Source organism: Medicago sativa, chromosome 4 (genome assembly GCF_051527215.1).
Source record: "Medicago sativa cultivar Bolivia chromosome 4, Bolivia_mono, whole genome shotgun sequence".
NCBI classification, from domain to species: domain Eukaryota; kingdom Viridiplantae; phylum Streptophyta; class Magnoliopsida; order Fabales; family Fabaceae; genus Medicago; species Medicago sativa.
This window is the reverse complement of record NC_140752.1, coordinates 63,485,691-63,510,967: the sequence shown is the minus strand read 5'-3', so window position 1 is coordinate 63,510,967 and position 25,277 is coordinate 63,485,691. Positions and strand designations below refer to the sequence as shown.

At 31.4% G+C, this 25,277-nt stretch overlaps 2 protein-coding genes across 2 annotated transcripts; one reads left to right on the top strand and one right to left on the bottom strand.

Moving 5' to 3' along the window:
- Window positions 1-447: 447 nt before the first annotated feature.
- Window positions 448-3,864, top strand: LOC146930610 (ubiquitin-conjugating enzyme E2 7-like). Its single transcript, XM_085702091.1, has 6 exons — window positions 448-623; window positions 726-828; window positions 1,636-1,733; window positions 1,809-1,909; window positions 2,526-2,603; window positions 3,479-3,864. Exons 1-6 carry the CDS (start codon window positions 581-583, stop codon window positions 3,554-3,556), a joined length of 501 nt encoding a protein of 166 aa, XP_085558217.1. The 5' UTR covers window positions 448-580; the 3' UTR covers window positions 3,557-3,864.
- A 1,525-nt stretch (window positions 3,865-5,389) lies between these two features.
- On the bottom strand, window positions 5,390-9,880 carry DSI-1VOC (dessication-induced 1VOC superfamily protein). Its single transcript, XM_085702092.1, has 3 exons — window positions 9,600-9,880; window positions 9,318-9,480; window positions 5,390-5,739 (listed from the first exon to the last, which is right to left on the bottom strand). Exons 1-3 carry the CDS (start codon window positions 9,722-9,724, stop codon window positions 5,602-5,604), a joined length of 426 nt encoding a protein of 141 aa, XP_085558218.1. The 5' UTR covers window positions 9,725-9,880; the 3' UTR covers window positions 5,390-5,601.
- Between the last annotated feature and the right edge of the window lie 15,397 nt (window positions 9,881-25,277).

Here is a 25,277-nt window from a genome sequence, read left to right as displayed (position 1 = left end):
AAAGTTGACCATGAATTGTTCCATTGAAGAAACAAATTCGATTTTCTTTCGAATGATTTGTCCTTAGACAAAATTCACTAACCACTTAATTCAATCACTTGTTTGAATTTTAATATATAAGATAAGATAACACCCCTTCAAAAAAAAATTTAAATTTTGAATATTTAATTTTGAAGAAAATAAAATAAAATATTTCCTAATTTAAAATAAATCAATCGAATATGCAATATTCCTTAAAAAAAAAAACCCTAATAGTAATATTAGTCGTTCAAATCTTAACTAATCACAATTCCACAACCTCAAATATTTAATTTTTTATTCATAGTATTTTCTAGAAGATATTCATTAAAATTAAACCTATTTTTATTGTTACTTGGAAACGAAAAAACCTATTTTCACTCAAGAAATACATAAATATAAATAATGAAAATTAGCATTGAAGAACCCAAACCCACAACAACACAGAATCGAGAGAGAGAAATAAAGAGAGAGAGAGAGTCACAGGGAAGCCAACCATCTTTCTTTCTCTATAAATAATCAATCCAACTGTCGGTTTTCAAAACAATTCTCTCTTCTCTTGATGGCGTCTCAAGCCAGCCTTCTTCTTCAAAAACAGCTCAAAGGTAACAACAACGTTATACAAACCCTTTTTATTGTTTTCGATTATTATTCAATTCATCGATTATGTTCTTATTATTATTGTTTTGTTTTTTTTTTTTTTGTAGATCTTTGCAAAAACCCTGTCGATGGATTTTCTGCTGGTTTGGTTGATGAAAACAATATTTTTGAATGGAGTGTCACCGTAATTGGTCCCCCTGATACTCTCTAGTAAGCCCTTATTCCTTGTTTGGATTTTGGGTTTTGGTTTATAATTCGTTTTTGGCTTTTTTGTTATATCTGTTTTTTTTTGTTTATTATAGATCATGTGTTTGATTACTTCTTTTAGGTTTTTTGTTTTGTTTTTTTTATTTGAATGAGTTTTTTTTTTTGTTGTTTGTGTCTGATCATGATAATTTGTTAAGGTTGTTTCTTGTTTTTGTTTCTTTGAAGATGAATAGATGATTTTTATTCAATCTGTTTGTTGTTTTGTTTATACTGTTAACTATTGGGATTGGTTTTGGTTGAGTTGATTGTTTTTATTAATAGGAATCAAACTCGGTGTTCCGGACACTTGCACACACTGCTCACCGATGATATTGGTTGGGTTGAATTTTATTGTCAGTAGGAATCAGACTCGGTGTTCCGAATCACATATGCTGCACACCAACCGTTTGCACTTGACCTAGTGATAATGGTTGGGTTGAGTTTTTTTATCGGTAGGAATCAAACTCGATATTCTGGAAGCTCAGACACATGCGCACCAACTGGTTGCTATTGACAGTGATAATTGTTGGGTTGATTTGATTACAATAAGATTGTGATTGCGCTAATTCTTAGGCATATTTTATTCTTAGGTTTTTGAAAATGCATTTGAGTATTAGTGTATTACTATTACCATTCTGCTTTCCCTCTAGTTGCAAAAAAGTTTTGGTTACTATTGCTTGAGTATTACTATGTTTTCTATGTAGCATTGATATTTTACTGACTTTTCTCTGTTGTTTTGTTTGTTAATTCATTGGCTTGGATTTCTTACAGTGAGGGAGGGTTTTTCAATGCCATCATGAGTTTTCCTTCCAATTACCCAAATAGTCCACCAACAGTGAAATTTACTTCAGAGATATGGCATCCTAATGGTTGGTTTTTCTTATTTGTGTTTTTGGTTTGATTTTTAATCACATGGAACTGGAGTTTTTCTGTTTAATTTGCAGTATACACTGATGGCCGGGTTTGCATATCAATCCTCCATCCTCCTGGTGACGATCCTAATGGTTATGAGCTAGCAAGTGAGCGCTGGACACCTGTTCATACCGTAAGTGATACTATAAAACCATAAGAATTCACTTTTCATTATTAAACCTGTTTAGTATAATTTATCTTCAATACCTTCTAAGTTTTTATTGAGTGTGCTATTGTTCAATAATAAAATCAAATTTAAATTGAAGTACCGCAAGAAAGTACTATAAGGCTCGTTTTCTTTCCTTTGCTTGTATAAATGGGCATATTACAAATTCTAATATACTACTACTAATGTTGAAGACTGGGGTGATTAATATCAATACACATGGAGCTATCGGCAATAAAGTTTTCCAAAATATAAGTAGCGTGAAAGGCTCAGTAGTTGTTTTTCAATGAAGAGCTACAAAGTTAAAGGCTAAGGTTGAATCAAGAGTTTTGCAGCATAATGTATCAAACAAAATAGCTTTAACATGTGTGTAATGACTTCAAATGTTTATTGTCTTGAAACTAAATTGTAGTGTTGAAAATTTCACGGTTGGCTTTCCATTAATAGCTTGTTGGGTGTCCTAGGAAAATCGTATGCTACTCTATGTTCTCCACTTGTGATTTCATATACTTGCTACTTGTGAAACTACAAACTATTCAAATCGTATATGTACTAATAAATAATTATATATGCTATCTTGCAGGTAGAGAGTATAGTATTGAGTATCATATCAATGCTTTCCAGTCCTAATGATGAATCCCCTGCAAATGTTGAAGCAGCAGTAAGTTTGCTAATTATTTCTATTCACTTGATTGTTTTATTGCAACCTACATTCTTTCCTGTCACAGGTTACTTATTTGTATCCTAGTAAACATAAAGGCATCTTAACAGTAGTCAGTAGGTATTCAACATAATGTGAAGCTTTCTAGTGGGTGTTAGTACTTAGTAGTGTGATACTAAGATGTTGCATTGCAAAATACCATTTGCTTATATAATACTTCCCCAATTTGTAATCAGAAGTGAACAAAAAGTTCTTTTAGGTATTGTTGAGTTCTGCAAGTTTCTAAATCTAGTCGCAAAATGTTGTATCTTCCACATTAATAATTAGTTTCTGCACGACCATTCATTTGGGATGTATCTAACTTCAAGCAACTTTCCTACTTTGTTTTATGTCCAGATCATTTGATTTTTGACTCCATAAAACCTTGCACATAATGTATAGGCCTTTGGATATTTTAGGATTTAGGCCTTGTTTGGATAAACATCTTAAACAATTGCTTATAGCATAGACACTTACCATATTAGTTCTTATGTATGAGCTATTTCTATAACAAAAGATAAAATAGAGTTAAACTGTTTTCACATATGTTATCAGCTGTTTTCATAAGCTATCATTGAGAGCTCATGGAAATAAGCTGAAAACTGCTTATGGACAGGTCATATGCTGTTTCGGTAAGCTCTGCAAACCAGTCTCACAATTGCTTATGCCAGTAGATAAAAGTTCAAATTAACTAATCTAAATAGGTCCTTGACATAAAATAATGTTACTTATTTTGGGAATCCTTGTTATCTAAAATTCACATGTGCTTCAATCTTGGTAGTTTTTCTTAATATCTAGTTTGTTCTTATAAGACCTATACTTGATCTAATTTGCAGAAAATGTGGAGAGATAATAGAGATGAATTCCGGAAGAAGGTTGGCCGATGTGTAAGGAAGTCACAAGAAATGTTGTGATTGCCTGCACATCACGGTGCTTTTGTGAACCAGAGGAACATACAACTTATCTTAATGAATTGGTTCACTCTTTGCTTTTTGATCTGTGTAAGCATGGCTTTTTGGAAGTTGGCCACACTGCACCTCTATTTTCTTCAGTTCCATATGCTAGGAATTGGAAACAAAAACTGTATTCTAAGTGCTTTGGCTGGTGGTTTGACATGGGAAATTTACTTTGTTCATTTGCATAACCTTTTCTTTTTTTAAATTTGATGAGTTTAATTAGGTGCTTTGTTTGGTTTTTCTGCTTAATATATTACTTTCAATTATGCATTGTGTGGTTATGCTCTGATTGGTTGGTTTCATTTTATATTTTGCAATAGGAGAAATGCTGAACCTGTTTTCTTAGGAATCAGGATTACCCTCCGCTGTTTGCCTTGTTTAATATTTTGGGTCATGTTATAAAGCGTCTCAAGGACACTCATTAAGGAATTAAAAATAGAAGTTTTGTTTTAACTTTTTAAATCAAAAAAATTGAATACACACCAGTTTTCAACACACTATTTTTTATATAGGTTTCCTTAATTTGTGCTCTAAGGATTCATCATTATTTTTCTAATCTGAAATTCATTTCAATAGTTATATTGTCAGTTTGTCATTGTTCTACCAGGTTTTGATGTCGATGCCTATGTAAGTTTGAAAAGTGGTCAATAGGCTAGGGATAGTTTACCTTCATTTCAGTGATCTCCTCTTGTCTAGTAGCCTAAGGATAGTGTCACACCAGGGATGTCGATGCCTCTATCTTTTGAAAGTGCTCAATAGGTTAGAGATAGTGTATTAATGTTGTACTGAGTTATTGGAAATAAGTACTTGACAAAATTCCATATCAAAAGTATAAAAAAAAAAAGTTTTGGTTATTCATTGGATTCTTAGTGGAAAAGGATCTAGGTAATTTGGAGTTTGATGGGGAAGACAAGTAAAGTTTGATCAATAATTATTCTACAAAATCAAAATTATAAAATATTTAAACACTAACACAAAAAAAACCCCAAATAATTCATAAATAATTTTATTTAAACTTGTGTCCATTAAATTTTCCTATCGAGAGTTAAATCGCTTTTAGATTAAAAAAAGTAGTGAGCTTATGTTTAGTCCTGCTGTTACAATAATTTATGTTGAATTCTGTAAAATTGATTCTATGTTCATGTAAAAATGATTTCAATTAATGCGTTTAAGGTAAAATAATATGTGTTTGAATACATTCATATAAAAGTTAACTGAATATAAATTTGTGTGTAAAAATTAATTCTAGAATTGAATACTACATAGTTTAGCTTTAAATAGAATCAATTCTACCAAAAGGTTTAGCTTCAAATAGAATCAATTCTACTAAAAGCAATCAAACATGTTAGAATCAATATTGCACTTTTAGTCACTTTCAAATCAACTTTAACCCCTCAAGAAGTGAAACTAAATGTACATAGCTATTTTAGCAAGCTGATTTTCATAAAGGGTCAAGGATAGAGTCATTACATTTAGTACATCTGAGCTTTTGGATACAAAAGTAAGCTGGTTTTCATTTTAATCTCAATACAATTAAGATTACCCGCTGGTCAGGTTTAGACCACTCGATCGACTCTGGGTCACTATCTGGATTGCTAGGACCAGATTATTAATACTTCTTTTGCTAGGTTTTATATGATTTCTCAGTAATAAAGTGAGCCTTCTTAAAAAAAAAAAAAAAAAAGGTAATAAAACGAGCGAAACAATGGTTTGTATTTCAATACATATGATTTATTTGCTTGTTTATCAACCACTCTTGCCACCAAAATTGTCGTAAGCAACAACAATCAATGAAGTATTCAAACTTCTTTCTAGCAAGTGCTCATTAGGCTGGGAAAATTCACATATTGTTGTCTGCAGTTGATAATTTTATTTCGTAACTTATATGGATGCATTTCTTATACAGAATACATATATATTTTTTGATTCAACATGTACAGAATGCATAGACCTTAACATAATATTGTATTTTGCCAACTGCTGCTATGTCCACCTGCACACTGTTAATCTAGTTTTGCAGGCTTTACATGATTTCCCATTCTGATTACGATGCCATCAATATCTCTAACGTACCCAACCTTTTGGCCCCACTCCTTCATCTCTGGCTCGCTCACCGGCACCGCTCCGTTCTCCACGGCCCTCTGAAACATCAAATACATAATCAACAACAAACATTAGAACATAAATCATTCATTAAATTCTAAAGCATTTGATTTCTAGTTCTAGCTGTAAATTATGGTTCCCAACTACATGTAGCAAGAAAACCATTATATTACTCCCATCCCTAAATATATGAATCTTTTGAAGAAAAAAAATTGTCCTTTATATAAGACCGTCTTTGATTTTTTTTTCTTTTTTTGGGTACAATCCTCTTTGAATTTTAAACACATTAATTATTTCTTTATCAAACATTTATTTATTTTACATTTTGTTGCAATCAACAATAAAAACTATTAAGAGTTCTGTGAAAAAAACGATAAAAACTGAGTTAAGATCCTCTCCATTTTTTATTTCTCCATTTTTTTCCATTTGAAGAGATAAAAACACAAAATCTTGTAATCTCAATAATTAATGATGATGAGACTCATTTAATGATGGAACCCACAACCTATTTTTTTGTGTCTATCTCTTTCATAATTGCAATCTTCATTTATTTTTATAAATGGAGATTATCTCAACTCGTTTTTTATATAGGGACGGAGATTGCGAATCAAGATCCTCTCCATTTATTAGTCTCTCCATTTCTTTCATTTGAAGCGATAAAGACGCAAAAAAATTGAAAATAATTAATAGTAGTAGAACTCACTTAATGGTAGGATCCATTAAGTACTTTTTTGTAAATGACATTACCCATTTACTTTTAGCAAATGGAAACAATCTTAATTCTTTAAAAAAAAAATTTGCTTTTTTTTTTTCACTTTTATTGAGAAAAGTTGATAGTGTAGTTATATGTTCTTTTATGTACGAATGTACCTAAAATATCATTTATTTGGAAAAGACACCATAAATGTATCTAGTAATTTGAGAACAAGTTTATATTTATAGACAAATTTTTAATCAAATAGTAAATGTTTGGGTCATGTTAACTTGTGCCCTTAGGGTACATGTTAAGGAACCTAAAAAGAGTAATTTTGCATTGGAAAACATAACATTTAATTTTTAAGAAGTTGAATGCACGACTTTTTATACATATATTTTTATAATGAGTTCCTTAACATATGCTCTTGAGGGCACAAGTTAACAATTTGCCTAAATGTTTATATATAAGGATGGAGGTATTTAATCTATTTCTAGCTCCAATAAATAACTAATAGTTGCAATAAATACTTAAGAGTATTTTTGATAAATCAATAATTATAATTAATACTCCCTCCTTTCCAAAATGAAAGGAAAAAAACTCATTTTCTTTGTCCCATAATGTAAGCAAATAAGAAAAACTTTTATCCTATTTAATCTTGTTTTTTTTAAAAAAAATCATTTTTTTAAAAAAAAATCATTTTTTTTCAAAAAAAAACTTTTGCTCATTCTCATGAAATTAAACGCAACTACATTCAATTTTCTCTCTCCTCCATTTTTTCCATAATCAATAACTAAAAAAATTATTTTTACATCTTCCCATGAAACTCATTCAAAAGAAAACAAAAAAATATACTCCAAATTTTGATGTTTTACTTTTCTTAATAAGTGTGATTCGATTTTTTTTCCTTACAATTTGGGACGGAGGGAGTACATATTGAATTAAACTTATAAAACGACAACTAAATAAGAACTAAATTTCTTGCAAATTTGAGAATTTAAAAAAGAGCAAAGGTAACCATTTTAGAAGTCTCTACAACAATTCACAATTGCACCTATAGCTCTTAATCAAGGTGGGATTTAGTATGGGAAAGGATAGTTTTTTCCCACCATGGGAAAGTAAATATTGACCATTAGATTAAGTAAAGAACATGGTCTTATGGTACACTCTAAACACTAAATTTTTTTTCACTTTAGCTTCCACCACCACTCTCTCTTCCATCACCATTAACCCATCAACAACAACAGCATCAAAATTTCCTTAAAATGAAAACACGTTCTCCACTCACCCACCACCATCAGTAATTATTACACTTCAATCATCATCTTAGTCAATTGAGAGATGAATTACCAATTTCATAAATCATCTTCTTAATCTTCACTCACTCACTTGTAACAAAACCCCAATTTATTATTCTATCACTCACCTTTTCTCATAACTCATCTTCTTGTTTAATTTGATTCTTCTCACTTGAATCTCACATTAAAAATGAGAAATTTTGGAGTGATGGGTTGAAAGGATTTCTCAGGAATATGCTTTATGTGATGATGAATATTGTTGTTGTTTCTAGAATAAAAAACTCTTCAGTATAATGAGCTAGTCTATTTTCATTTTTCAAGCCTATTATCAACAATGGATGTTTCCAGCAATGTTAAAAAGATATTCAGCATCAAACTTAGTATCACTATGGACATGAGTTGAATAAATATCTTGCAAAATGTGTTCATCAGAAAAAGAAAAAAAAATCGTTTCCATTTTCTCGACTTATTTCCTTTTTTGAGATCTTATTCTGTTTGTTTGAGTAGTTTAGTTTTAATTTGATTTATGGAACACATGTGAAGAAGAGTTTTTCTGTTCTGGTTGAAGATTGAACATGACAATGAAGGAGAGATGATGGTGGAAGATAGGGAAAAAAGATAATCTAGTGTTGAGAGTGCACCATAAGACAATGTTCTTTGCTTAATCTAATGGATAGAATTTACTTTCCCATGGTGGGAAAAAACTATCCTTTCCCATACTAAATCCCACCCTTAATCAAGGTGCCTAAGTACTCTTATTTATTTTACATCTTATGTGCAATCAACAATAAAAACTAAGAGGAGAACTACAACTTGTTCTAAATTCATAAAAATTATACATCTATCAATAAGTTTAATAGCACCACTTTCTTTCTTTTTTGAAGGACTACCCGTCTACCACTTAATTTCTTAATTAATGTAATTTAATTTAAGAAAAATAGTCTTATAATTAGAGACCAAAGTACCTTTAATCATTTACTATATCATTTATCCATTTAATTAAGGGTTCGTTTGTTACGGATTAAAATAAAAGTGATTTTGGCATAAAATAATTTAGAGATTTTTTTTTAGAGATTTTATGAAAAATCAGAATCAAATTTTTTTTTAAATAATTTAGTTTGTTTGGATACAACGATATAAAAGCGATTTTTTGTTACAAAATTAGTTCAATCTTTTGATCCATATTTTCTCTTTCATCTAAAAAAATCTATTTTTTGAGAAGATGCTCTTAACAGCTTCTCACTTCATTTGAAGTTATTTTTAGATTTTGTTTAGATTTTGATTTTTTAAAAAAGTTGTGATAAATGGTTGCAATATTTTTAAAAGTGATTATTTCTTTTAAAAAAATGATTATTTTTTCTTATAAAAACTATTACATACGGGCTCTAAAAAGGAATGAGAGAATAATAGTTAAATTAAAAAGTCCTTGTGATCTAAGCTCAGTTGGTTGGACAATGCATAAAAATATGCACGGTCTGGGGTTCCGGCCACTACAAAAAAAAATTACAATTTAAAACTATGGTAATTACTACAGTTAATGATTTGATTAAGAGCAAATAGAATTTTTTTTTCTTCAGGGGATTAACAGGAGGAGATAGATGTGATTGCAGATGTGATTACGTACCTTGTAAGCAGTATCAACGTCGGTGTAAACTAAACAAACCTCGACCGGTGGTCTTTCTTTGTTAGATCTAGTGGTGTGGACAACACCGGTGAGATCATCGGTCTCATGCTGGTGGATAGGAGTGAAAGCAATAGTTGTATGACCACTTTCCAACTCTCCCCATCTGAGATCGATGCATGATTTAAAAACGAATATTAATCAATGTTTATAATAACACTAATTAATTATTTCTTGATATTGAGGTTAATTTGGTAATGAAGATGAAAAAGAAAAGAAAATAACCTATGAGATTCGTCTAAGCGACGAACGGAATAGCCAAAGGCTTTGGAATAGAAAGCTACCGATTCAGCTACGTCTTTTACGTAAAGCACAGTGTATGCAAATTCTGGGCTGAGATTTGACGCCATTGATGTCTTGTTTCTGATATTCTTGTCTTCACTTTTGTAGTTTTGTTTTGATTTACATTGATGGAGCTAGTCTATTTTCAAGAATGATCGATTCGTGTACGTGGAGAATTATTAGGAGCTGCACGTGGAGTTCATGCACGCTGTCACTTGTTCGCTGCATATGCCTTCGTTTTATTTGACGGACGAGGTTAGGTATTAATATTAACATTTTTTTAAGGGAAAGGTTAGGTATTACAATTGTTCATTGCCTTTTTTGTTACGATGAATTTATAATATTTAATATTGATTGTTAATCAATTGTTCATTGTCTTTTTTGTTACGATGAATTTATAATATTTAATATTGATTTGTTAATCAATATTTGATAGAGAAGTGTTGGCAACATTTTCTTTTCGATATTATTTAACACTTACTTTTTTATTAGGTGAAATTTTTGCATGTCTTATACTGTACAAATGAATCCCATGTAAATTGGTAAGTCTCGCATAAATTTTAGCAATTAAAAGGATTAAGGGTTTAAAACAGAGTGTTTTTTTTTTTAGGAAGTTAAAAGAGTGTTGTTAACCCATCTCATATTTGATATTACTCCATTTGCACTTTACAATCTAAAGTGGGTTACTTACTTAATACTTTAGAGGAGTTGCATTACTTGGTAACAAACAAATGATCCAAATGCATTGAATCAGCCTTGGTTTCTTTATGGTTAGAATGAGGGCACATTGTTTTAACTTAGATAGGAGAGAGAATAGAAAGGAGGCGTGTAAACAAAAGTTTGGTAAAAAGGAAAGTCTAAATCAGGTTGAGTCTAGAACTAAGGAAGTAGTGAAAGAGGTAGCTTTTGAAGAGAAAACAATGTCAATCATGGATGTGATGTCTATGATAGGAAAGAAGTTTACTAAGAAAACTAGAAAAATGTAGGAAACAAAGGAAGTGATAGGGTGTCGGAGACGAAAATTGAAGAAGACACACCGCATGTCTTAGAAGAAGGCAAGACCTTAGGTGGGGAAAGTAGGAGTTTATGAACATTCAGAAAATGAAAATTTTCAAAATCTCATCAAAGCTCTAGAAAAGTTTAAAGTTAATATGCCCATAAAAGAAATGGTCGAAAAGAGTCCCTGTTGTATGAAATTCTTGCAAGAGATCTTGAAGTTAGATGAGGAACCTTCTAAGGAAGGATTTATTTCTCTAGCAAAAAATTGTGTTGTTCAAGATTTTCAGGTACCAAAAGAAGAAGGAGATCCTGGATATTTTGACGTTCCTGTTACTGCAGGAAATGTTTTTGTAGGAGAAGCCTTATGTGATGTAGGGAAAAATGGCAATCTAATGTTGTTATCTACTTTTAACTAGATTAGGGGACTAACTTTGCGTCCTTGCTTTATGAACATTGGTCTTGCAGATGGCGGAAAGGCAAAACTTGTTGGTATGGTCAGAGACATGATGGTTGACATTGATGGATTCAAGTTTGAAATCAATGTCATCGTTTCAAAAGATATAAGGAAAGCAAGACAACCCATTGATTCTAGGACGATCATTCTTGGCAATAGATAAAACTTCGATTGACTTGGAGCAAAAGGTGTTCATAAGGTCCAACTGCTACTATCAATGCTACAAGGTGACTCCATCATCAAATGCTTAAGATGAGGGGATGAAGTTTGCTGACAATTGGGAGAAATTCAAAGTTATGATAGACTATTCCAGTGAATCAGAACCTAAAGAAGAAAGAGAAGAATGCTCATGGTCTGAAGAAGCTTATGAATGGTCAGAGGCTGAAGAAGATTATGGATGGTCAGACTATATGAAGAAGAGGAAGACATGAAACCTGGAGGTTTGGAGTTCCCAGCTCAACTTAGATACATGCGTCAAGCTCGAGACACTAAACAAGCATTCAATGGGAGGCAACCCATCTTTTTATTTTTCAAATAGTTTTAAATTTCAGTCATTTATTTTACATAGCCACTCTATCTCATAAATTCTTTCTTTTATTGTTGCTAACTCACGACTAGGCTCGTTGTTTTTACATGAATTGCATAACTTTTTCTTTCAAAAATCAAAAAATTTGTTTTAGTCTTGGAGAATTACTTCAAATATTGTCAGCAGAGGGCTTGCTTACTTCCAAAGTTCAAGAGCACGATAACTATTGGAGCTTGTTGTGGAAGATGCTCAGTAAAAGTCACCACTACATTTATGTATAGCATAACCGGTGAGATTTTGAGCCAAATATATATTCCAATTTGTTTCTACTTTTTTCTTTCATTACGAGTGTTCCATGTTGAATTGCTATTTTTGCTCAAAATTTCGGTTGTTCTCTAACGACTATCAGTTGTATTTTTATACTCACGAGACATTTGTTTTTGGTAACTAGAGCCTTTTTTCAAGCCACCTTTCATTAATTTTTCTTGGTTACTTTAGTGTGCCAAATTAAAGGGACGATTGATGGAAAGGTTATGAACCCTAATGATTATATCTCTTTAATTTATTTTTTGGAGTTAGATAGGTTAGTGAAATACTTGCCATGGTTAGAAATTAAGTTTGGGGTTGCTATTTGGAATTAACAACATCTTAAGTTTGAGGTTGGGTACCAGTAGAACTTAGTTATCAAAGAAAAAAAATTGAAAAAGAAAAAATGTGGATAAAACATCAACATGATGGTCTACAAAAAATAATAATTCAAGAGACAAACAAAAGTTTGATCCCTTAAAAAAAGAAACAAAAGTTTGATTCCTTAAAAAAAGAATAAGTAGTTCCACTAGTGCCCAAATTCTGTGAACTGGCTCCAAAATAAAGGTTAGTTCCTCATAACAATGAATGTGACAAAGTTTGTGAATGAAGTTACAGGTTTGGATGACAAAGTTCTTCAAAGTATTTCAATTAGGGAATCCTTAGAATCTAACTCCAAAGTTTGTTAGCCTACTTTCCCAAATATATCTCACCTTAACCTCAACCACGTTATACCCTTGAAAAGACCTCTATTTGTGTTTGTGATGATATATCCCTTAAATGTCTCTTTAGAATTGCTTCAATCTTATAGCAAGGTACAATCACATGACGACTGGAGTGTGGAAATGGCCTTGACCAGCCCCACTGGCTTAAGGAGATATATACATGTATCTTGAAATTGTATGTGGTTGAAAGTAAGAGTGTCTTCTCTAAACCTGTTCCGCTTGCATGGAGGTGGTAAGTTAGTCAAGTCCGATAGTGAAAGGAATAAGAATCTAAGAAAACCTCCGGAAAGGTATGCTTCATTCTTTAAATTCATGTAAACTCCAACTTCTTGCTATTATGTTGCTTGCGGACAAACAACAGTTTAAGTTTGGGGTTGTGATGACAAAACATCATATGACATTTTTGGCTATGTTTTAAGTACTTTTCTTTACATTTGAAGACAAATAAGTTGAGAGATAGAGGAGTTGTTAATGGTTTGAGGAACATATTGTATTGTTTTCACTTGAGTCATTGTAATTCCCTTTTATCCTAGATCATGCAACTTCATAGGTGTTTTGAGTGTTTTGTAGTGAGAAATCATGTAAATCAACAAATCAATTATCACATGAAGGATTAAGGATATGAAGATTGAAATCAATGGTTCCTAGAAGGTTTTTAAAGATAATACAAAGTGAAGAAAATTCATTTTAAGTTCCTAAGAGTTTTCAGACAGAAGAACAATCAAAAACGGGAGAAAAACACAAGAGTTCGCACATCAAGGGCTGCCTCAGGGGCCTGGCCATGCATCGTTAGCCCCCTGCATGCGCCATTAACGCTCGACCGGGGGTGTTTGTTTTACCTGCAGCTTGTTTTCCAAGATGGATCAGTGCAAAAAGCCCAGTTTTCTTATCCTAAACCATACTCAATCATTTGCTATAAATAGAGATCCTTGCACTCATTATTTTTCATTTAGAACACTGACGGTTCAAGGCAAAAGGGTCAAACATCAGAGCTTTAAGGCATGATTTCTTCCTTCTCTTGTTCTCTCTAGAGTATGTTTTTCTATTGTTTTGTTATGATGTATGTTGCCATGAGCAAATTAACCTCTTGATTAGGGTTCCATGATGAACCCTGTCTTATTTGTTGGATATTATTAATAAAGTTTTCATTCAGTTTATGTTTGTATTGTGCCCGATTTAAATTAGATTATGCATGTTCTTTAATGATTTTTTCAATTGGGTAACTAAGTGTGTAATCTTCAAGAATGATCCGTAGGATGAAAGTAGGCACTGATAACCCGAAATTATATAAGTTACACTGGCCTTTCTAATTACCTCTTCTTATAGAGGTTAGGAAGTTCAAGTTTGAATTCTGACCGTTTAAATACTCCCTTCTTTGAACAATTGCCATACACAACCTAGGTTGGTCTGACACATATATAGTTGTTGTGAGAAGCTTCATGAGAATTTTATCCGCTTGTTTCACTAAATCATAAGTAGCACACATACACTGTTTATTTTGTAAAGTTTAATTCCAACAAAGACGAAGGGTGGGATTCAGAGGATTCTAATCACCATTAATTATCTGAATCACAAACCTAATCTTGCATTTGACAGAGTAATTCAACCCTGCAATTATATTCAAATTTACTTTACTTTCACTATTTAAAATAAGTTTTATTAATTACTAAGTTGAATGGCAATTCCAATGGAGAACGATAAACTTATGATTTGGTGCACTTGTCAATTTCGTCCATCATTATACCCTCTAATTAATAATATGTGCATCACTCCTAAGTCCTTATATTCCTCTTTACATTTATGATAATGATAATGCACCAATACTTAACATGATAATTTCAAAAAATTATTATTATCTTTTATTTGTAGTTTTTTCTTAATTTGTGGGAAAAATGTGATATTTATTGTGGTACATTTAACATGTATACAAAGTTTATAATTATAGTCAAATCAATTATTATTTTAATTTTTATATGTAAATATAATTAATGTTTTTTTTTGACAAAAAATATAATTAATGTTTTGAAAGGCCACAAATTAAATTGCAATTGGCATTATTATGATAATTTTCTCTTATATAAAGTGTTGAATATAGGCAATATTGAACATAAAATACTCATACAGTGCTTTATCAATCACCATGGCTACCATTGTTTCCATCTTCAATCAACTCTTTTTTGCTTGCAAATTTTGCAACCAAGTTTTCACCAACTTCCAACTATTCAAAACACATCATGATTCTCATTTCGTTCAAGAAAACCTTGCCATGAGAAGGCATAACCATATCAGCTCTCAAAGAGTACTTCACCAACCAAATTTTCCTAGACCAATGTTGATGCAGGGAACTGATGGAAACTTTGCTGGAAATAGAGCTTTTCAGGAACCACAACAACAACAAGCTTTGTTGATCTCTCAACCAAGAGTCAATCAATTTTCAAATCCTAGCTTTCAGGTTGTTGCTTCACAATCTCCTATGCCATCTTTGAGGAATAATGTCAATGTTACTAACATGACATCATCTGTAGCTCCCCCAATCCTCCAAATGAATGATGAAATGGAGGTGTCTTCAATCGATGGAACAAGGGAATATATCAATCAGTTGGATAAACCAATTGATAACAATGTGTGTGCTAATTCTGCTAATATCAATGATGAGATAATGAATCTGGAGTTAGGGCTCTAGAAATTTAAGGAATTTGTTCCTTTTGTTTATTGTCATGAGTTATGATACTATTGGTTGCAAAAATAATCATTGTCACAACATTTCAGCTTAAATAAAGTTGTGTTGATAAAAAGTTAATTCCATCCATTTCAATATAAATTTCATGTTTAGAATATTTATGCATTTCAAATTATTTATCAATTTAGAATATCAATACAATTTTTTTTAATAATATCTTTATTTAAGCTAGTCATAAATTTAGCCTCTTCTATTAATGTGTGAGAAACTTCATAAATATTCTTCCTATGAAACTAAATCAAAAAATTGAAATAAAAGTCTCATATTCAATTGGTTCATCCTTCATATCCTTAAATATAATGGTAATTAAATCAATTTTGGTCGTCATATGATCAATGCCTTTATAAGCAATTTCATCTCCCAAATAATCGAGTTTCTCTAATGTTAATGGCTTTAAGGAAGATAACTCTAGTGAATCTCAAATCCAATATTTAGAGTGTATTTCGTATTTTGCGTTTATGAATTTCGTCTGTCTTACGCCATGTGGGAGAAATCAACCGGTCCTCAAAATTTTAAGTAAAAATGATATATGCACCATTTATTTGAATTAATTTTTTTACGATACCATTTATTTTAATTGATCACTTTTGTTATATTATCATCTCATCTCTCAAAATAAAACAATGCTCCTATTGAGAGAGAGAGAGAGACAGTAATAGTAACTTTGCATAGAGTTAATCCGTTTAATAACTCATTATAAACATCATATTTCACCCATCCAACCATTAAATTAAATGTTCTTATTGAGTAGATCAATACTATAGCTAGAATTGTTGATTTGTTAGAAAATTTTGTGGAGTTGATCTATATAATAATAACTTTAATCAAACGGTTGGATTGAAGAAGTCTAATGTTTGTAACGGGTTATTAAGAGGAATGATCATACATAGAGTTACTCATGGAGTAATATTTTTTTAGAGGACTTTTAGAGTAAGTTGATCTTTACTCGTATATATAGTTTAAAATTATATATACTCTAATTTTTGTAAAATAATTCTAGTATATAGTCTCTCTTGTCTCATATATAAGCAAGAAAAAAATATCTCATGCTCTTTAAGAAAATTAGTTTTTCTCATATAATATTCTCAAAGAAAAAAAGTTAGTTATATTTTCTAAAATGTCCCTCATGGAAACTTGAACCATGAGAAAAAAAGAGGTATTATATAAATCAAATATAAATTAATAAAAAGATATTTTAGGAATAATAGCATTAAATGTAGTAAAACTAGTCAAGATTTTCATATATTTCAGACCACAACATAACAGAAAAATATATTCAAGATTAAAGGGAGAAGTTTTCTGAGAGAGTTCGACAGAAACTTTGCATGATTATGCTGCATGCATGAGCCTAGTGCAGGATTGAGTCTTGGTATCTTCATTTGAAATTTAGACATAGATGTTAAGAATCCATCAAATTTAGTTTCATTCAAAAATGAGTTGTGTAAATCAAATTATAGCTAAAAATCAAGCAAGGGTAAACCTGAAAATTCAACACAGGAAGTTGAGATTAATTTAAGCAGGGAAGATGGAAACATTAGAATTAAGGATGAACACAGAAGTTATTAATAATTGAATTAAATTTACAAGGGTATTAGAATAAACTCTATTTGATGAGTGAGAGAGAGCCAAGATGTGGATTAACTTGCAATATTAAATTAGGTTTTTGGTTCATCTACTATTTAAGTTTTTATGTACGTCTTATATATACAATTTTAAGATTGTCATTTAAATGTAATATGTTACCATTTTTTTGCCTAAATATATTTAATAACATATTTTTTATGTTACTATTATTGTTAAATGGATCTTAAATAATTAAACTCTATATGGATGTTCAAGGTTTTTGCTTATAAAAATAAATTAACAATGTAGAAAAACAACATAAACACATGGAGTATATTAAATCAAATGTTTTTTGTCTACATTTTAGACTAAATACAGTTGACTTTTTGGATAGTTTGCTTATATTTTGTTACATATTAAATAATTAAAATATTTTATTGTAAGATTGTTTCATTGTTTGTAGTCTGATTTTTATATTCCTTACATGAAAAAGGAGAAATAAATAATATTATTTTGGTAAAAATATAAATCACTTAAATAACTTTTTTTTTAAGAAAATTCAATTAAATAACTTCTTAATTTGTATGTTTAAAGCATAGATTACCAAAGATAAAGATGAATGACTTGAAATTAATCGATACATTGAATTTTAAAAATAAAAATAAATGCCATTAATTACAATGCTGGTTGAGTTTAATTTATTTACACACACTTTATTTTTGTTCAGTAGTCTAGTGGCTAGAAAATAAGTAGGGTGTTTGGGGTTCGAACCCCAGTTTTTACATATATTATGCAATATCCCTACCAACTAAGCGTTCACGAGAACCGTACACCCTTTTTTTGAAAGCCAAAATTATATTTCCTCTATCTTATTATAAATGTCTCTTTTGCAATAATTTTTTATCTCAAAATAATTATTGTTTTAAAATATCAATAAAGTATTTACAAATTGTTCATTAGTATACCCTTATTTAGTGTATCTCATTTCCTCAAACCACTCAATTAACTATAATTAATAATGATGCTTTTTAAAAAATGAAATTTATTTTATCTTTAAAACTAATGCAATTTGTAACACCACTATTTTCAATAAACAACATTTTCATATATATACGTTCACCTATAATCAATAGCCATTATTTTAATTGGTTTTATGAGCGTACGTACAATTGTGGTTGACATGATACTTTTGTGTCTATTTGATTAATATTAGAAATCGTGGTTGGGCCTAACACAACCCCGCAAAACCGGCTTGTGAGGTGAGGATTGCCCCCACTTATAAACAAATTGTCAGGCCAACTCCTAACCGATGTGAGACTCTTAACACACCCCCTCACGCTCAGGATTGCACATCTGAAGCGTGAACATAAATGACGGGTGGCCCGATAACGAAAACCTGATAACAGGTGGCCCAAAGAATCGTGAAGAGGCTCTGATACCATATTATAAATCAGAGGATGCCGAGTATCAAGGTCCCATACAATGGAAAGATAGCATGCATAATGCTCTCTAGGAGTCATCACTAAGAAACAATTGTATAGAAGATGATTGAAATGATACATGAGTGTTCCTATATATAGAGTTTAGTTGTGTAACTAACTCTAACTAACTCTTAACCATGCTTCTCAAACACTCTAACTAACTATAGTCTAATAGTCCCCCTCAAACTCAAAGTGGGAAATTTACCAATTTGAGTTTGAAATACAATGAAAGTAGAAGGCAAATGAAATGTAAAAAAAATGGTAAACCAAACAATACTCAAACACTCTAACTAACTATAATGATGTAATGAAAATTAGGGGTAAACTAAGCAAGAAACCATGCTGTAAGAGAAGCCCGATCTGCAGGAGGCCCAAACCCAAGCAGTGAGAAGATCCAAGCCTGAGAATCTGAAAACTGAGACTACAACACCCTGTGCTTCTCCTTCCTGACTCTTAATTGCTTCAACCAACTGCACTTTTGCAGAACACACTTGTCTGAAACAACTTAATTGAAATGTGCTTTCTCCAAAACAGCTTATTGAAAACGAAATTCTGAAATACACTTCTGTGATTCAGTGATGTTCAAAACCGCTTAAGGTGTAAAATAAAGCCAAACGCGATTCTGAACAGAACCAAACTCAAACAAGAATTGAACCAAAAATCATGTCAAAACGCGATGCTCGAATTCTCCTTTTGTCCATACATTCTTGATTGACGTTGAATCTGAAAAGAAAGGAGAAAGGATAATTGGAACTGTAAACGTCGCACAGAAAGATTGATGATGAGATCGACGAAGAGTTCCATCGGAGAACCGTTTCTTCCCTCTGTCCCATGGTATCTACCATAACCGATTGTTTTTGCACAGGAAGAACGAAATTGCAAAAAAAACTTGACAGAAAAGAAGGCAACGAACCACATAGGTTTCCATCGGGATCGAAGTCGACGATGTGTTCGTCATGTAGATCGAAGCACTGAAACTTGTTTTGGACGGTGATTACGGCTTGTCCCTGTTTCCTGACGAAGAAAGAAGCGTCGTAAACAGGTCCAGCGTATGAGAAAACCACACTGATGAGATGCTTAGAGTTCTTGGTTGCGACTTCAGAAACGTTGAACTCAGATTCACAATCTGTCGAATTCTTCTGTTTGGCGGAAACAATTAACTCTGAATCACAATCTTGCATCTTCTGGTTTTCATCTGAAGCATCAAATGCAGATTCGTGATCGATGCAACAAGAATCATCCAAAAAACAATGGATTTCACCGACCTTGATGGTGAATCCATCAATGACTGGTGCAATCCATGGTGAATGAGGAGGAGTAGAAACGGAATCGCCGAAACTGCCGAAAACGATAGAAACTTGCGAAGTGGAAGAACAAGAATTTTTTGATGCAGAAGCTTCAAGATCTTCTTTGTCACCATATGGACCATCTTCTTCATCAGAATCTGGATCGAAATCGCTATCTCCATAGCGCTCTGATACCATATTAGAAATCGTGGTTGGGCCTAACACAACCCCACAAAATCAGCTTGTGAGGTGAGGATTGCCCCCACTTATAAACAAATTGTCAGGCCAACTCCTAATTCTTCCATTTTAGTGCTTAAATTAGTAACCAAATTAAACTTCCTATGGTGAATTTTCAATTTGACATTTGCTTAGTATTTTAGCCATAATTGGAGATACATAACTCCTTTTGGAGTGAAACTAAATCCTTTTTGCTAAAATGGCTCGTGCATAAGCTAAGTGTGAGCGATGGGTGTGCCCCCTTCCATGATCACACAAATTCTTCATTTCAAGTGATTTTAATCATATTCCTCCCATTCTATCTAAATCCTAGCTCCACAATACATCTAAACAATCCTTTTTCTCCCAAATAACAAATAACACTCAAATAATTCATTGATTCTTGATCAACCTAGTAAATTTCAAACACTTTCTATGATAAAGAAGAGAGTCCTCGCCAATGTTCATGATTATGAGTTAGACTATTTTTTCCTTTAGATTCTTATAAGTGCACTTAGACATTAATTATAATTGTTTTGTGTAAATGTCCAAGCAGGGGCGGATGGTAGTATAAGGGAGGGGTAACCCTTGCTACCCCAAAAAAATATATTTTTCTGAGCGAGTAGGTATATTTTTATATTTAGCTACCTCTAATAATATATATTTAGCTACCCCAAGTTTAATTTTAAGTGAAATAATTTTTTCTATCTTTATTTAGCTTCCGGTCGAACTTCAAATTATTTGATAATGTCGTATAGGAACCGAAAGATTAACACCCAAAACAGATAAATAATAAATAATAACTTGGTTTATTTAACAAATAAAGTAATACAATTGTAGGCCCACACTCTCTCAGCCCACCAGCACCACACAATTAATAAAACAAGGATGACTTTTTAACTTTTCACAATCACAATACAATTACAAGTACGATGGAATAAGAGAAAGCCACAAATGACATGGTGACCTAAACAACAACAACTAACATCAAGCAACATAATTAGATTCGATTGATCATTGATCTCAATTCACACAGGTTTGATTTCAATTCACAGTAATCTCATTTAATTTGAAACCAATTTTTAATGTTTTGCTTTAGAATTTAGCATATATGAGATAGCACCACAAGCTGTTAAAATTTTGGTTAGTTTTTATGGTTACTATATTTGTATAGTTAGGTTTTTATACCTTTTTATGTTTTAGTTAAGCAATTTCATAAAAAATTAATTTTGGGTTAGGAAAAACAAATTAGGTTAACAATACCGTATAGTTCTAGTTTTTTTTTTGTAACATTTGACTTAAACAACAAAAATTCTTATGTTTATTTGATTTATTATTTTAGGTATGAGTAAAATGAAAACTATTGACACATTCTTTAAAAGAGTGGATACAAATGCTGCAAGTATTTCCTCTCCAATTGAAGCATCCAACCTCAATGTTTCCCCTCAAGAACAAGAACAAGAACAATCTGAGCCAAAACGCCAAAGACTTCGTCATGAAGAAATAAGTTGTTCTCAATCTAAAGTGGCTTTTTTGGTACAAATTAGTTTATTGCCGCATTTTTTGGTATAATTTGTTCTTGTTGAATCAAGTGTATATTTTATGAAGAACATTTTATATAAGTAATAGTTATTGTGAATTTTTGTTGCCTGCTGGGTTAGTTTAGTTTAAAAAAAAAATCTTTATATGTGGCCACCTCATAGAATTATTGCTAGCTTCGCCGCTGTGTCCAAGTGCTATCAATTTCAGGTACACATGATACGTGTATTTGTGCATGGTGAAAGTTTTTGATTTGTTGAGAAATCTATGAGTTATGCCTAATATGAATTGTGTAAATGTGTTGTGAATTTGTAAACTGTGTAAATGTGTTGTGAACATGTGAAACATGTTGGCTCTATTTGGTAAAAATAGCGGATAGCTGATAAGCTAGCTGATAGCTTATAGCTTATAGCTGATGACTGATAGCTTATAGTTTATAGCTGTTAGCTGATGACTGATAGCTTATAGCTTATAGCTGATAAGCTAATTGAAGTGTTTGGTAAAATTAGCGGTTCAATTAGCTGATAAGTGTAAAATGACATAAAAAGACATTCTTAATTTATAACAAAATTAGCATCCATTAATATTTAAGTATTTAAAATTTGCTAATTTAAATTATTAATTTAATATATATTTATTTTATATTTTAGTATTTATTTTCATTTCAGTATACTTTGTAAAAAAATAAATATAATGATAAAATATAACAAAAAGTAAATTATATAGACGTAAAAAATAACAATAAAACTATTTGTAAAAAAAAAAATTAAACTAGACGTGAGTCTTTCTTAAAAATAAAAATAAAATTAGATGCGAGCAAGTTTAATATAATGGGCACAGTTTATGTGCAAAGAATTTAACCGAACAAAAAAAAATTACGTCCTTCGAAAAAAATTAACGTAATTATATACAATTAAATGTCCTTAGAAAAATGTAAAATGAAATGTAACAGTAAAAACAAATATTTTTAAAATAAAAAAAAAGATCTTTCATTTGTGAGCATTTAAAACATAGATATTTTATTTAAAATTATAGGGGTAGAATTGGTTTTTAGAGAAAATAGCAAGGGTAAAGATGGAAGAAAAAATGATAAGCTATAAGCTCAAACGCTACTTGAAATAGCTTCTGAAAAATAGCTTATAAGCTCGTGAAATAAGCTATAAGCTCGTGGTAAAATATCATTACCAAACAGAGCTTTTTTTGTCAAATGAGCTTATAAGCTATAAGTTATAAGCTCATTTAGTGGGCTTACCAAACAGACCTAATGCGTTGCAAACGCTATTGTTTTGGGTTACCCATTGGTGATCCGGACTTTGATAGGTGATAGTGGAAGGAATAATGATTGTTGTATTATATGGAGATGTGAATTGATTTATATTTGGTAAAAATATGGGTCAAAAAGAATATTTTTTAAATTATGATTTTTGAAGATAAAAGCCAGTCTTCTCTGAGTTTGAAAATGTTTTGATGTCAAGACTTAATAAACCTTAGTTACTTTAGTTCCAAGATATTTTAATTGAGGATTTATGTAAAAGTGTTTGTGAGAGTGTAGATTGTGGCGTTAGAGTCTTATATTTAAAAATAAAATTTGATGCTCTATTCGAAAATGTTGCGTTAGATTATGTTTTTAGTGATGTCATTGTTTAGTGAGTTAGTTTTTGTACTTTGATTCGATTTAATATAAGCATTGTATATATTGAATTGATTCATTTAACTTATATGGGTGTGTGTGTCTTTTATGTTTGTATCAATTCAAATGGTTGTAGTTCAGCCTTTCAATCGAATCAATTCACCTCTCGGGTTTTGGGAGTTGTTAAGCTAAATCGACTCAAAATCTTTTGAATAATATCAATTATGTTTTGGGAACTCTGAATCAATTCAAAAGTTTGCCTAAGAACACTTGAATCGATTCAATCTTCATATGCAATCACATGAATCGATTCGATGTTCTTGCTTTCGACTCAAGTTTAGAATCTTCACTCAAGTTTCATATTTTACACTATTGAATTGATTCAAGGAATGTCTGAATCGATTCAAATGAGCTTTTTTTGTTTTATTTTGAGATAAATTTGCCTCTATCTCACTTGCCTATATATACTCAAATCCACTCATTGTTGAAGCAAAAATCCCTATAAAATTGTTTTTAAATGATATACAAACTCTTGTATTAAAATTAGGGTTATAATTTTATTTGGTTATTTAATGTGTGCTCGAGTGGATTTTATTAAGGATGGGAAAATTTAATTCTCACATTATGTTAAAGCCATGTGCCCTTTGAAAATAAAGATCAGGCTTCTCAAGAAGAATGATGTCTTCGGGAACATGACTTGGTGAACAAGTATGCAAAATAATTAAAGAATGATGTCTTCGGGACAAAGCAATGGAAGGACAATAAAAATAATGCATCTTGAAGCACAAGTACGGAAAAGTAGTAAAAGAGAAAAAAAAGACCTTTTACTGTTCATGTACATTTTTGTAAAAAGATAGCTGAAGCTCTTAGTTATCAAGCTGAGGTCGAGGATGACAAGCTCAAGCTCAACATACAAAAGAATGGGAAAATGACAATTTTGTAATTCCTATCAAACATGAAGGGTGTCTATACAAGAATGAACAGATGCAAATTATCGAAGGATGAAGGTTAGCTATAAATAGAAGTTTTCTCTCAACAAAGAAAGCATGAAATTTACAAAGAATCACAAGCCTACAAACAAGTGAAAAATTCATCAATCAATCTCAATATCAAACACTCTTACGATTCTCAATTATATTTTTGGACCATCTTGTAACACTCCGTTTTCCCAACATAAAAATTTCTTAATAAAATCAGAGTAATTCATCGTAAACGGAATGTCACATTTCATAAAAATCATAAATGGATTAAATAAATATTTATCATTCAAAATTCAACCAATAAATTACTTAATATCTCGCAGCGGAATTTAACAACTTCTAAAAGTAGTCCTTGGCACCAAGGTCTCATCATAAAAGTCTCATAAATAGTCTAAAACATAATAACTAGTTCAATCCAACAACTTCATTATAATTCTCATAAAACAATACGTAAGGAATAGAAAATAATGTCAAAACTCTCATCCCGTTACGTATCAGAGCACCTAAAGACACACTTGTGAGGAGTCCCCTCACGACCACGCCTAATCTTGATTACCTGCAAGTTACTCGTACGAAGAGCAACATTTTCAAGCAGAAGGGGTGAGATTTCTCAAACAATAATATCAAGTATATAACTCATCATTTACATTTAACAACATAAACATCATATAATTCAACAATTATATTTAAATACATAGATATCATCATATAACAGTCATAATCATTGTCACATAACATCATACAAATATTTCATCACTAGATACTTCGTTAAAACATCACAACTTAACAACTTGACTCGACAATGCATCTAAACTCGACTATGCAACTCTTATCATCTTATATCATCTTGACAATGCAAATGCATGTGGTACCATTATAGGGCATAAGCCCTCGTAGCTTATGAGCATAAATATACTCCTAGGGCATGAGCGCTCGTCGCTATTGAGTAAAAGCTCCTAGGGCATGAGCCCTCGTCTCTGTTGAGCATAAGCTCCTAGGGCATGAGCCCTCGTCTTTAAATGAGTATGCATGGACTCAACATCTTACAACTTAGACAACATGAATGTCTTATATGACTCCAATATTTTGGATCAACATCTCACCTCTAGACCGACACATGCAACTTTAATCGATAGTAAACAGCAACATGACAGCAATTAATAATCTCAGAATACA

What these genes read in the sequence shown, in the direction of transcription:
- LOC146930610 (XM_085702091.1), top strand. Translation starts at nt 581, where the DNA reads ATGGCGTCTCAAGCCAGCCTTCTTCTTCAAAAACAGCTCAAAG. An exon ending in AGAGATATGGCATCCTAATG is followed by an intron (nt 1,734 to 1,808) that starts GTTGGTTTTTCT and finishes TTTAATTTGCAG; the next exon opens with TATACACTGATGGCCGGGTT. An exon ending in GCTGGACACCTGTTCATACC is followed by an intron (nt 1,910 to 2,525) that starts GTAAGTGATACT and finishes GCTATCTTGCAG; the next exon opens with GTAGAGAGTATAGTATTGAG.
- DSI-1VOC (XM_085702092.1), bottom strand. Translation starts at nt 9,724, where the DNA reads ATGGCGTCAAATCTCAGCCCAGAATTTGCATACACTGTGCTTTACGTA. An exon ending in CGCTTAGACGAATCTCATAG is followed by an intron (nt 9,481 to 9,599) that starts GTTATTTTCTTT and finishes CATCGATCTCAG; the next exon opens with ATGGGGAGAGTTGGAAAGTG. An exon ending in ACGTTGATACTGCTTACAAG is followed by an intron (nt 5,740 to 9,317) that starts GTACGTAATCAC and finishes TTGATGTTTCAG; the next exon opens with AGGGCCGTGGAGAACGGAGC.